The sequence below is a fragment of the Acanthisitta chloris genome, unplaced genomic scaffold (assembly GCF_000695815.1).
Source record: "Acanthisitta chloris isolate BGI_N310 unplaced genomic scaffold, ASM69581v1 scaffold16879, whole genome shotgun sequence".
Taxonomy (NCBI): Eukaryota; Metazoa; Chordata; class Aves; order Passeriformes; family Acanthisittidae; genus Acanthisitta; species Acanthisitta chloris.
Window position 1 is genome coordinate 579 of NW_008693258.1, and position 12,742 is coordinate 13,320.

At 45.8% G+C, this 12,742-nt stretch overlaps 1 protein-coding gene across 1 annotated transcript in view; it reads right to left on the reverse strand.

The window, feature by feature from the left end:
- Window positions 1-7,302: 7,302 nt before the first annotated feature.
- Window positions 7,303-12,742, reverse strand: part of LOC103810129 (cholesterol 24-hydroxylase) — a gene marked incomplete at its 5' end in the record, with an annotated part of 11,481 nt that continues 6,041 nt past the window's right edge. The window contains 6 exons of the mRNA XM_009083019.1: window positions 7,303-7,785; window positions 8,638-8,704; window positions 9,598-9,686; window positions 9,883-9,993; window positions 11,791-11,875; window positions 12,315-12,387. Coding sequence (XP_009081267.1) covers window positions 7,624-7,785; window positions 8,638-8,704; window positions 9,598-9,686; window positions 9,883-9,993; window positions 11,791-11,875; window positions 12,315-12,387 — 587 coding nt within the window. The remainder of the gene's footprint in view (window positions 7,786-8,637; window positions 8,705-9,597; window positions 9,687-9,882; window positions 9,994-11,790; window positions 11,876-12,314; window positions 12,388-12,742) is intronic.

The following is a 12,742-nucleotide window of genomic DNA, read 5'->3' on the forward strand; positions in this document are numbered from 1 at the left end:
CTGACAGTGTTCACAGCCAGGTTGGATGAAGCCTTGAGCAACCTGGTCCAGTGGGGAGGTGTCCCTGCCCAGGGCAGGGGTTTGAGGCTAGGTGATCTCTAAGGTCCATCCCGACTCCTAAAATTCTATGATTCTATGATCCCTGCAGATGCTCACCCACCCTCCAACAGAGGCTGTTTATAGCAGAACATGTCGATTTCACGGTTGTGAATTTCTTCAGTCCTGCAAGAGTTAGCACAGAGTGCAGCTGAGGGATGTACAGCGGGTTAAAATCAGTAAGAACTAAGATATCACATTCTCCTGCCTCTGAAAAAGCACGTTAGGTTTCTAAGAAAGGCAAATACTGCCAGTCTCTCTTCTGAGAAGGATAAACCCTATTTGGTTGAATCAGCAATACACTGCCTAAAGCATGGAATTGTTGGGGTTTTTTTCCAGGAAAAAAAAAAGAACCCAAACACCAAAACCCTCCTCCATCAAAACCAGCCAATCAAGGCAGAAAACACAACTTTAGCATTTACGTGTGAGGAAATCGATCCGCCTGGTGACACAGCCCTGAGGGGCTGCCTACAGTGACACCCGTGTAACTGCACAGGAGAGGAAAGCGTTGCTGAGAGGGCTGTGAGAAGCAGGACAGGTTCTTGCCACTGCTCTGCCACCGGTTTTAGACACGTGTCTGCACCGGGTGCTCCTGTGCAGAAAGTCGGTTGGGTTAGCTTAGGGCAAAGGCAAATGCAGTTCATCTGCTTCTAATTTAGGCAATATGCAGTTAACTCTCCTCACTGAGCAGCCTGAAACACCAGCCCAGTTGATTCACTTTATCATTTACCTTTATGCCACTGGGTTAGAAATTAAGATAATGGTCTGCCCCTCCATCTGGTGTGCTTCAGATTCTGCACCAATGTTTTCAGTGGCATAACTAGCCTGAGTGACTCTCCCTAGAAAGGGAGGAGGTGATGCATGGTGCAGCTGGGGTTGGAGGATGCCCATCTCACTTTTCCTCTGTTAGCTGGGTGGCTGCTATTTCCCAACCACTGTCCTGTTCTGAGGACAGCTCTGCAGCTTCTGCCTGCCCTAGGAGAAGACTGGCAGGACACAGTGGATGAGATTACACAGGGTTTGTCCTGGCTGTGATCAAGCTGTTTGACTACTCAGTCCTGCACTGCTGTCACTGCCCTTGGACATGTCTACTCCTCCTTGCCTTCCTCTGTGCACAGCAGTGCCATTACCTCTCCCAACTCACTCGTGACACACTCTGTGTGCACACACTGCTTGGGTCACGGTCTCAAGTCAGCCCTGCAACAGGATGAAACCTCCTTAAGAAATTGGACTTTAATATCATGGCCTGCAGAATGGATTTCCAGAGATTAAAACAAGGCAGCTATCATGATCAGTGACCTCCAGGCCATTTTAATAAAAATAATGTATATAAGCAATCACTTCTAAATATCTTCCTTCCCAAATGCCTGAAGAAAGTTTCCCTTTCAATTCTTGTTGGCTCAGTGTCACTGGGGCAGCCAATGAGACAGGGAACAAGCAGCAGCACCTCAGCAGAGCACAGTTACTATGTAAGACAGCAAGAAAAATGAACTCTGAATTCATCAGAACATTTCAAGATGACAGCCTGGGGAGGGAAGACAAAACCTATGGTCTGCCTATATGTAAAATAAAGTGGAAAAATCTCAGGCCTCCTGTGCTTACCCATGCTTACCATGCTGTTGGAGCAAGTCTGGAGGAGGACCATGAAGTTGATAAGGGGAGTGGAGCATCTCCCCTACAAAGACTCAGAAAACTGAGGAGACCTCATAGCAACTTTCCAGCATCTGAAGGGGCTACAGGGGAGCTGGAGAGGGACTCTGTTAGGAGCTGCAGTGACAGGACAAGGGGGAACTGATTCAAACTGGAGGAGGGGGAATTCAGGTTAGATATTAGGAAAACGTTTTCCCTGTGAGGGTGGTGAGACACAGGCACAGATTGCCCAGGGAGGTTGTGATTGCTCCAACCCTGGCAGTGTTCACAGCCAGGTTGGATGAAGCCTTGAGCAACCTGCTCTGGTGGGACTTGTCCCTGCCCATGGCAAGGGTGGTTGGGACTAGATGATCTTCAAAGTCCCTTCCAACCCCCTAACATTGTATGACTCTATGATTCTATGCACAGACAGGTTAGAGGCTGATCCCAGAACAGCTCTTTTGGTAGCTGAATTTCCTTTGTTGCTTTTTAACCTTCATAGCTCTTTAATAATTACTGATCTTATTTTCAAATCAAGTATACATCTACATAATTTTAATGAATATTCATTGTCACTGGAGAGGTATTAAATACATTTTACCTGTGTTTCCAAGGGAATAGATGCCAGCTGAATGTACTGTTATCTAATTTCAGCCTGTCCTCAACACTGTAATAGTATCAAGACCTATTAGAGAATCATAGAATCAGAATCATAGAATCAACCAGGTTGGAAGAGATGTCAAAGATCATCATTTGAGAAGACTTAGAGATGTATAAAAATAGTAATGATTGATTACTTTTTTGCTTCATAGTAGCACTTAAGGATTCCTGCCAAGATCATGGCTCTGCTGTGCAAGGTTTTTTGCAGATTGTGGCACAAGAGGTGGCCTTGCCTGACAGAGCTGACACCTGAAATGGGAAACAGCAAAGTGCTGCAACAAAGATGTAGCAGAGGAGTACATGGTCATTTGAGTGTCCTTTAGTTCCTTGGAGGGTTTATGCAAATAAAAGAAGGGAGAGGAGGTAATGAGGGAAGAGATAGAAGGTGAGGGTAAGTGAGACAACCCTTACAGAAGAGCTGAAAAGAGCTCACGGAACTGGAGTCTTCCCTGGTGCTTGGTACCAGTGTCCCCTGCTAGAACCCTCAAGGTGGATCCAGCATAATCCTTACTGGATGTTGCTAGTGCCTCAGGTACTGGAGATGCTCCAGTGTCTGCTTGTGCTCTGATCTTCTGAGGAAAGGGGTGAGAGCAAGCCCTAATTAAAGTCTATTTGAAAAGAAGGAAGCAATTCTTCAATATTTTTACATTGGGTTTGTACTGAAGGAACAAATTGTCCTGTACCACCCCAGTGAGAACACTGACATGGGGTAAAGAGTCCAAAACCCTCAGATGGACCTCAGTGTGGGGGATAGATAGGAAGCAAATCCTATAGACAAACCAAAGAGGAGGAGGGCAGCTGGAGCATGACACTTCAATGTGGTGACGTTTCAGAGCAGAAAAGAGATGTGTGGGCTTTTGCTGACTGAACCAGAAGGAGGACCACAGCAGAAGACACATAGCTTTGACCATGTCTACTGCAGAACCTGCTGAGATAGTAGAGCAGGACAAGGCCAGGAGATTGGCCTTGGCTTCAAGGCTTGAAGGGGAAATTCCTGCAGGGTTAACCTGTGTGCTTGCACTAGGCCCACCGGTGTCTTATGCTTTTTTATCTACATTCATTCATCCCAAGGCCATAGATGAAGCAGAAGGCTGTCCACTGTTCAGAACATATCAGGCTGTGCTGTAATTTCAGTCAGTGTGATTGAATCCCATGCTTCTGAGCTTCTCCTGGCTTTCAGCAAGGGCTGGAATTAGACTCCTCTCATGAAAAACTGATTTTTCCCACTTCCTTCCTGGCACTAACACTAGCTGGGCTCCTCTCTGGAAAGGTATAAGTCTGTACATGAAGTGTACATGCAAAATTGCGAGTCTCCTGTGCACCAGACTAGCTGGGGTAAGAAAGCATCACCTTCTCCCATGCCAGCACTGAAGGGGTTTGCCTTCTTCTGAAAGAGACATCTAACTGGTTCCCTCCTGTCCCAAGAGATCTAGGCAGCAACATTTCCCTGTTTCTTGTCTATGACACTGATCTAAATGGGATAAGATCAAGCTCTTGGGTTAGCATAAAAAAACCTGAGGAGAAATCCTGGGGGGAAAGTTTTCACTCCGAGCACATACATGCAAATCCTGGGCATCAGTCCAGAAGAGAGAGGCAAAGAGTTTATAGGTGTGGGAGAGGGATCAAAGAAACATGCAGCAGCCACGTCAGAACAGGAGGAAGACTTAGACACCTCTAATAAAGACTCTTGGGAATGCATGTCACCACTGGTGCCCTCACCTTTGAGGGCAGCTCTTACCTTGACTCCTGCCAGCTGAGCTTCTAGTTGTCTCCAGACAGTTCCTAACCAGCTGCAAGTGTGCATATCTGGGGCAGGGTGAAAGCCAGAGGAGCTGCTGAAGGGCAGACACTTACCTGCAGGGTGCAGGCACAGGAGCCATCCTGAGCAGCCTGGCTTTGCAGTTCCATGTCAAATGAGAAACCTTCTTGTATCTAGGCATGCAACACTGGCCTCTGTGGGGCCCCACCTGGGTGGCACCCAGGGAAAAATCACCCCACCAGCCCTCTCCAAATTTTTCTTTGTATTGCCCAAAAACCAGGAAAAGGATAAGAAAATTAGCTACGGGTATGATACTTTCCTACAAGCAGCTGGTAAGTGCACTGGGGAGACAGAGTTTGCTCTGCTTGTTTGCCTTATAAGCCAGGAACCCTATCTGAGGGCTTGGTACAGGTAATCATTGATTGCCCTAGAACTGAAATTAATGTGTTTCTCTTCCCCAGAATAAAGAAAAGCTTTCCTCTTCTGTGGTGTCCAAGAAATCCACATCTCCTACGTCTTTTTATAGCCCATGGCAGGCACAGCTGTGTCTCCTTAGGCACTTCTGGCCTGAGGTTTCTCAACAGGGTTTGGCAAAGCTGCTGCCAGCAGCCAGTTGGCATGCAGGGTGCCAGGAAGCAGCTTTCCTGAACCTGCTCCTTCTTTTTTTTCTGTCAGACAAGGGATCACGTCCTGGCTACACGTACAGGATGAAGCCATGAGAACACTGCAGGGCATTTGTGTGACATGTCAGGCCACCATCTCCTGCAGTATGATGGCTTGGAGGAGCCAGGACAGCCTGTCTCCTAAGAGAAGGAGCTGTCAAGGCTGAGGAGTGCTGCTGCTGCTGGGTGCATCGGCAATGAGCGCTTGCCATCTGCTGGGAGGTGATCAGCCTGACAGGCGACAGTCTGGCAAGGGATTTGGGGTGTAGGAAAAGGAGTAAGGCCTGTGGCAACAGTCCCTGGAGAGCTGGTTGGCATTTGGGCTTGCAGAGCATCCTCTGAGGAGGATAAGCACAAAGCAAGCAGGAAGCTCTGATCTTGGGCAGATGAGGTCTGATAAAATTTACTTCAGGGTTTTAACATGAAAACACCCTCCCTTGAGCCCTCCTTGGATGTGCCTGACCCCTTTGTAGAGGCAGAATCGTAGAATCAAGGCTGGAGGAGACCTCTAAGATCCTTGAGTCCAGCCATTAACCTGTGACTGCTGTAACCCCTAAACTCTAAACTATATCCTCCAGCATCAGATCCAGACACCTCTTAAACACTTCCAGGGATGGTGACTCCACCACCTCCCTAGGCAACCTATTCCAGTGCCTGAACACTCTTAACAGGGAAAACATTTTTCCTAACATCTCATCTGACTCTGCCCTGGCTCAGCTCAAGGCCATTCCCTCTAGTCCTCTCCCTGCAGCCATGGCAGGACACACATCCCCCATCTCTCTACAATCCCCTGTGAAGTAATTGCAGAGAGCCAGGAGGTCACCCTTGAGCCTCTTCTCAAGGCTAAACAAACCGAATTCCCTCAGCCCTTCCTCACATATGTTTTCCAGACCTTTTACAAGCCTTGTTGCCCTTGGCTGGACTCACTCCAATGCCTCAATGTCCTTTTAAAAATGAGGGGCCCAAAACTGAGCACAGCACTGAGGTCTGACCTCCCCAGTGCTAGGTACAGGGGGATGACACTGCTCCTAGCAGAAGGCAATAGGTGTTTGTGTGACTAATGCATCTCAACTCCCTCATTGCTGGCACAGAGTGGAGACCTGGTGTGGTGGCATCTTGCATTTTCACAGCCATGTCTGTCATGCTCTCTGTGTGCTGTTCACAGCATATGCCACTCCCTGTCACAGCTTCCCCCACCACTCCCCACGACACCAAGATACTTCCCTCCTTTTGACATATTCTCAGGCTTCATCCTTTTGTTACGCCACCAGCACATCCAGCCTGACTGGCATAGAGCATCCTGCTCCATATTGCATCAGCTCCTGGGAACACATGCCCAGATGGAGAGTCCTCAGTTTTCCCAATGAGATTTTATTAATGTCTAGGAGGATATAACAAGATCTCCAGCACAAGGTCTTGAAGAGCATGTCTACTGATAGATGAAATCAATGTTCCCTTGCAATGCAGGTAGTGTTACCTCTGTGTGTAAGGCATATTAGTACACTATAAGATGTTAATTGCACTATCAAAAGAAGCATCAACCTTCTGGGCCTGCTATCCCACTGCTGCACTGAATGAGATGGTGCACTACAGGAGCAGAGTCAGGGGAAGCTCTGGGAATGTTACTCTCCTGGTATGGAAACCACCACAGGAACTTGGCAGTGTATGGACTCTCTTAGTGCCCCTTTAATTCAGAAAGGTAAGAAACAACAGTGGCAGCATCAAATGTCTTTAATTCTCTGTATTTCATGATAGATGAGGCCCAAAGTCCCATTAGGTATTCACTTATTTCTGTAGGCAGCATTTTCACATGACTGTTTTTCCCTAGCAGAGCCCAGCTGCAAGCCTACATGCAGTGAGCAATTCTGCCACATCTGCAGAAGAAGGGGGTGCAGGACCTTCTGTCTCTGGCTCAAGTTCTAAATGCATTTCTTCACTGGCAACACTATTTTAAGCAGCATTTAGTTTAGGCACTTACTTTCAACCCTGCTATACCTACTAGACCATCTAGTCCAAGTGTTGGTGTAGGTTCGTGGTAAAGCAGACAGGGAAAATGATCCAGGTTAACATAAACCCAGCAAGACTCCTCCTGTCCAAAAGAACTGTGTCTGGGGAGAATGAATACAGCCTGTGTGGAGGGGTAGGAGGAAGCAGGAGAGCCCCTTTCTACAGCATGGACTGGGAATCTACACTTTGCATTATACCAGAAGAAAAGTAGAAAAGACTGAATGAAAATGAGGCAGAATTAACAGGGGAAAGTACTGGCCTCAGACTCTGATTTTTTTTTTCTTCAGATGGTTCCTATCAATTGTGCTTCTCATTTAGAGCAGGGATGGAAAAATTGATTTGACCATGAGACTATCTCCAAATGTTTCTTCCGAATTTCAGCCCAAATCTGTGCTCTATTCTTTTCTGACTTCATTGTGGCAGTAGGCAACTCCCCAAACAAGGGCTGACTTAGACCATGTTGTGTTGTAAGTAAACTTAGTGGAAACTATGAGCTGGAATTTGAGTGTAGGTTTGTGTGGAGCTCCAGGGATACTCCAGTGAAAAGATGCTCTTTTCCAAGTCTGGTCAGAATCAAAGAGTCCCCCAGGAAAATAACAAGCTTGGCAATTCCAGGTATGCTTCCAGACTGAAGATGATCACTAGAGTAACTCCTAAAGTTTTCTTCAGTAAATGATGATGAAGGCTAGGAATAATTTCAGTCTAGTAATCCTCCAAAGGGGGCTGAAAAATCTAACCTTTGATTAGAGTCAAGAACTTCAAAATCAGAAGAAACTACCAATAGCATGTCAGGCTCCCCTCCTTGAGTAGTCACGCCCGGCAGCTTCTTGTAGAGCTCCTTGGCGTTATTTTACACATTACTCCATCTAGTGGCTTAAAGGTTCCAGCCTCCAAGAGTTTAAAACTCTGCCCTGGTACCAGCTGGAATTCAAACCTCTGCAGCAGTTTTGCCATCACCACTTTTGCCTCCATCTGTAAAGAAAAGTAAACTCATTGTCAGTGACAGCAAATACAGGTTTGACTGCAGCTGCTTAAAGTCAGCATGTTATGCTGCCTTGTCAATATTTTAAAGTTAAATGTTACTCTGTTAATGCAGCCAGCTGAGCTTGGGCAGGGAACCTGGGGCTGCCTGGATTTGAAGACAACTGTCAGGCACTAAGACTGGTCCTTGTGTTTATGCATTAACCTCATTTTGGAAATCAGACTCTAAAACTAAAGAGCTGAAGATCTGAGTGCTGATGCTTAGAGGAACTCACAGCACAGACCCAAGGAGATGACCTTCTGCTGTCCTGAAACACTTTCTGCCATGCTCATATACATCATTAAATTGTTCCTCCCACCCATGCATCCTCCTTCCCACCTTCTCCGTGCCAGTTCTGGCCTGTGCCCTTCTGCCAGTTAATGTTTTCCCTGCCTTGATTCTGCCACTGGCAGCAATGGGACGGTCCCCAAGAACCCCTGCACAACCCCTCCATGTGTTTGACTTTGGCTGGCAAAGGGATGTTGACTGTGATTCCCATCAAGGGGTTTGGATTCAAGCAGGCTGCCCCAGGACAGTTCACAAGGAGTGCAACCTGCTGCCCCCTCCCCTGCATTCACTGTGGCTGCATGAGCACACCAGTGATGTGGGACCACTTGGGCACGTGGGGGTCTGCTCATGGGATAGCATTTGAGAGAAATGCCTGGCATGGGCATGGGGGGGGACCTTCCTTCTAGAAGGAAGAGGGTCAGTGCACCATCAGTCCCTCACCTCCAGCCATGGCCAGCACACCCTGAGCTGACCCAGTGCTTGCTAATGAAGTGTCATTCTTGACCTCTGCTTACCTGTGCAAACACCTGACCAATGCAGGATCGAGGTCCCAGAGAGAATGGAAAATAGCAGTAATATGGCCTGCAAAGAAAAATGTTCAAAACTGTCACTCTGACAGCTTGGCTGTAAAGAAACAAGCAAATATTTCAGCACAGCAGGAAGGAAATGCCTATCTGACTTGTTAAAACCATCTCCAAATTAACTCTTTTTGCTTCAGAGCAGCCATACAGCTCCACAGCATGTTTCCTCATCATCTCTGCTTACTACATGGCTCAGCTCACAGAGCTGTTTTGAGGTATGCCAAACTTATTTCAAAGCTGAATGTCAAGCACACTCTAAATGCTCTCCAGCCTGTCACGAGGATGTAACGATCCACCCAATTATTGCTCCTCTGGGCAGCTCTGAACCATGTGAATAAAAAGTGTTTGGTTCAGGAGCTAGAGTCAGCTAGTTCAGACTAACACTAGGATGAAGCAAAACTCCTGACACATGGATTAGCTGGTGCTGATCTCTGCACCTGTTTAGCCACTGGTCCCTTCTATTGCACTCCTGACCACTGACTAGACCTAGATTGACTGGCCATGTGGCTGACCAGCATCTTTTGTCCCTCAGCCCTTCTCACCTCTCTCATACGGACACATTTCAAGCACCCTGGGACCAGGGCTGTCACATATGAAATGTTTGTATTGCACTAAGGCAAGTACTCCACCTGGTTTTGGCCCAAAGCTTTGATCTCAATATAAACATTAAATAACAACAGTATTGATCCCTTTTTTTTATAAGGTATCATGTGTCCTAAAGAATTTTTGAATAAAAGCTGTACATGATTGCCCTCTATTTGCATTTGGATGATTTAGTACTACTCACACTGGAATGGAAAAATAGTTTTATTCTACTTTTTTTCCCCTTGAAATCTCCTCCTGTAATGGTTCCTTGTTACATATTTAATAACCTGAGAGTAAAAAGAAACTCACTTAGGTGCATCTTTGCTGAATCGGTCTGGATTGAAAGTAAATGGATCCTTGAAAAACCTTTCCATCCTTCCCATTATATAAGTGCTGAACTGTCAAGAAAGAGTTTATTTGCATTAGTCAGGAGCAGCACACTGAAAATGCCTCTTTGCTGCCACAGGTACAAAACTATAACTGCTTTCCACTCCCCAGTCCCAACTGAGAGTCCCAATTCATACCCCAGTATTGGTCAAAATTTTAGAGATCAACTGCAGCAGCTAAAAGCTGTTGATGGTGGATGGGACTCACAACGAGACTTGTGTTTGCAGGAATTCTGATGCCATCGATGATGTGATCCTTCTTCAGCCTGCGTATTGTCCCCGGGACAGGCGGGTACAGCCGCAGAGATTCCTTCAAAACCTGGGCCAGCGAAAAGCACAAAAGGTTAGTTAGTTAATCCAGTGTGGGAAGCAGAAATAAAATTAATTACCTCCCTATGGCTTTTTGCTTTGGCTAAATGGGAGATTTTGACTTTTGGAATAGATGCTGGTCTATCTGCCTTGGACTCCTGTGGGTAAAATAAATGGCTAAGTCAGCTCCTTCAGGAGATCCAATGCATTGAACAGATCTAACACCTCATGTCCGATGAACAGCTGAGCACAAAAAGTACTGGGAAGCAAATTCAAAGGGAATATCTAAGAGTGAAGTCTCCTGCACCCGATGAGCTGTTCTGGGCACTGGCTGTCTGAGGATAGGTGATTGCTCCTACCTCCTTCCCACTCTCAGCACTGTGCTCCCACTCCTGCCTTTGTCCTGCTTCTGCTGCTTGCGGAACTGAGCCAGGTCAGAGCACCAAAGTGACAAAAAACCAACCTGGCAAAGGAAAATGAATAGGGAATGTTGAGGGGAAAAATGGAATGAGACCATTTCTTTTGGTGGCAGTGAGCTGTAAGAATGGCTTATTTCATCAAAGTGAAACCTAATTAACAGTGCACATGAGCATCGCACTGAAAGTGCAATTAACAGCATGCATGCACGAGTGGACTAATGATAGAGAAATGTGGACAAAAGGATTCAGAATTGCCTGAGCAACAGGAGAGGAGTCCCATAGTCTTTGATACTCAAGTGATGGACTGGCTCTGACCAAGGGTGACTGTGATTTCAGTTGTACAGATCCAAGCTTGTGCTGCTAAATGAATGGTCTGCTTCGAGGGGCTTTCATGTGATGTGTCTTAAAACTGAAAGGCTTAGATACCTCATCCTAATTGGAGTGGTATAATTGTGATGGTGTTTGGAGAAGCCTAAGGAAACCTGCTGATTTCTGTAATCACACAGAGTTGCCTTTTCCTTGAGAGAAATACATCTATGAAATCTATCTGGTGTCAAAGCACAGTGATTTGTGGGATGGGATATAACAAATGGTACAATACTATCGCTCACCTCAGCAGAGCAGTTTGAGAGAAAAATGATCATGGCAGACTACTAAAATCACAGGGTAATTTAAGCAGAATAGCTGCCAGGACTGTGATTCAGCCTCTCCTGAGAGCTACTGGTGTCCCCCACCTTGTAAAAAAGGATATGCAACACAAACGCTGGCGAGTAGCCAACCCTGGCTTTGCAGTTCATTACCAACCGACATTTCTATGTGCAAGACTTCTTTAAGGACCAAACTCTCTCCCACCCACACCCCTGAGTGACTGAAGGGGGTTTCAAGACTGAATAATGAAAACCTGACATTCCCAAAACCAGCCATTATTTTCGGCTGTCGTCAAATCCCAGAGTTTATGGCGCATGGTGAGATCATAGCTGGAAATGCTTTAACAACGATCAAACAAAAATAGAGCTGTGAGTTAGGGAAGTGTGTGGGATTCACACACAGGTTGGGCTCAAAGTTGCAAACCCTTCTTCAAATTGCAGCTATGGTTTCAGCTGAAACAGGTAGTGATTATGCAACTTCACTCTTGCTCCCAACTTGGTAATAATTAAAGCAGTGAAGGTATCATGTAGGATTTTTTAAGGATATTTGAGAAACATCCTTCCCAACAAGGCTGTTGCAAATGGCTCATGGTACCTGCTTGCTGACTCTCTGGGGCAAACACTATCAGGATAAAATTTTAGCATTGTTTTACAATTTTTTCAAGTGTGTGGCTCCTCCATGACATGTCAGAGGTGCTACCAAACAGCTCTGACTGGTATCTTACCTCACTCCTACAGTACCTGCGATAAGTAGGTGAGTTTGCCAAGATCCTCATAGTCAATGTCTCTCTTGGCACCAAGAACATCATCCACTTCAGCCTGAACCCTGCAGTTAAATTAGAAAATGTTAGCTGCAGACACTCATTTCTTGCTAGGCAAGTTGACAGATCACATTTTTTACTTTCCAGACACTGAGTTGGACTTAGACACTTGTCCTCAGGCAAAATGCCTACCAATTCCCAACCAAACTGCCTGAACTTGTACCTCATATCAGGATGGAGCAATGTACATACAGGGCAGCTGAATCAGGTGGGATTTGGGACCAGTATGTATAAGGGCTTTGAAAAAATCACCTAGATTAAATGGAAATAATCCACCTTAAGCTTTATTTTTACATTTTAGATACACTGGGACAATGAAAATGTGTATTTTGGAAAGGAGGCTAGAATTTATTGGGAGCTGATCCTAGCTTTTTAATAATCCCTATAATTAAGTTCACCTTGAAATTAACAGCAAGCTGGGTTTGCAATTTGGAGTGCACATACCTTTCCAGTATTTCAGGATGCTGAGCCACTGCCATTACTGTAAATGCCAACTGATTGGCAGTGGTTTCATGACCTATCGACACCAAAAATCAGTTTAGTATGAAACAGTAACATGACACAAAAATGGTCTACTAGGGTCACTTGTGAACAGGAAACTTTCAACATCAGACCCCAAATGTTTTATTTCAAGTATGCTAGAAATTGAAGGAAATACTAAAAGGAATGTAAAATCAACATAAGGAGCTTTCAAGAATGACAAGAACAGGACATACAACTGGTAACAATATGACCCATATTGCTCAACACAAAGCTGCATGTGGCACCTACTGGTTATGAGCTAACAGGAGAGCCAGTGAGGTTCAGTATCTGCCTTGTCATGTTATGGGGCACACAGCTCTGCCAAAAAGCAAGGAAAGGTTTTGAAGGGA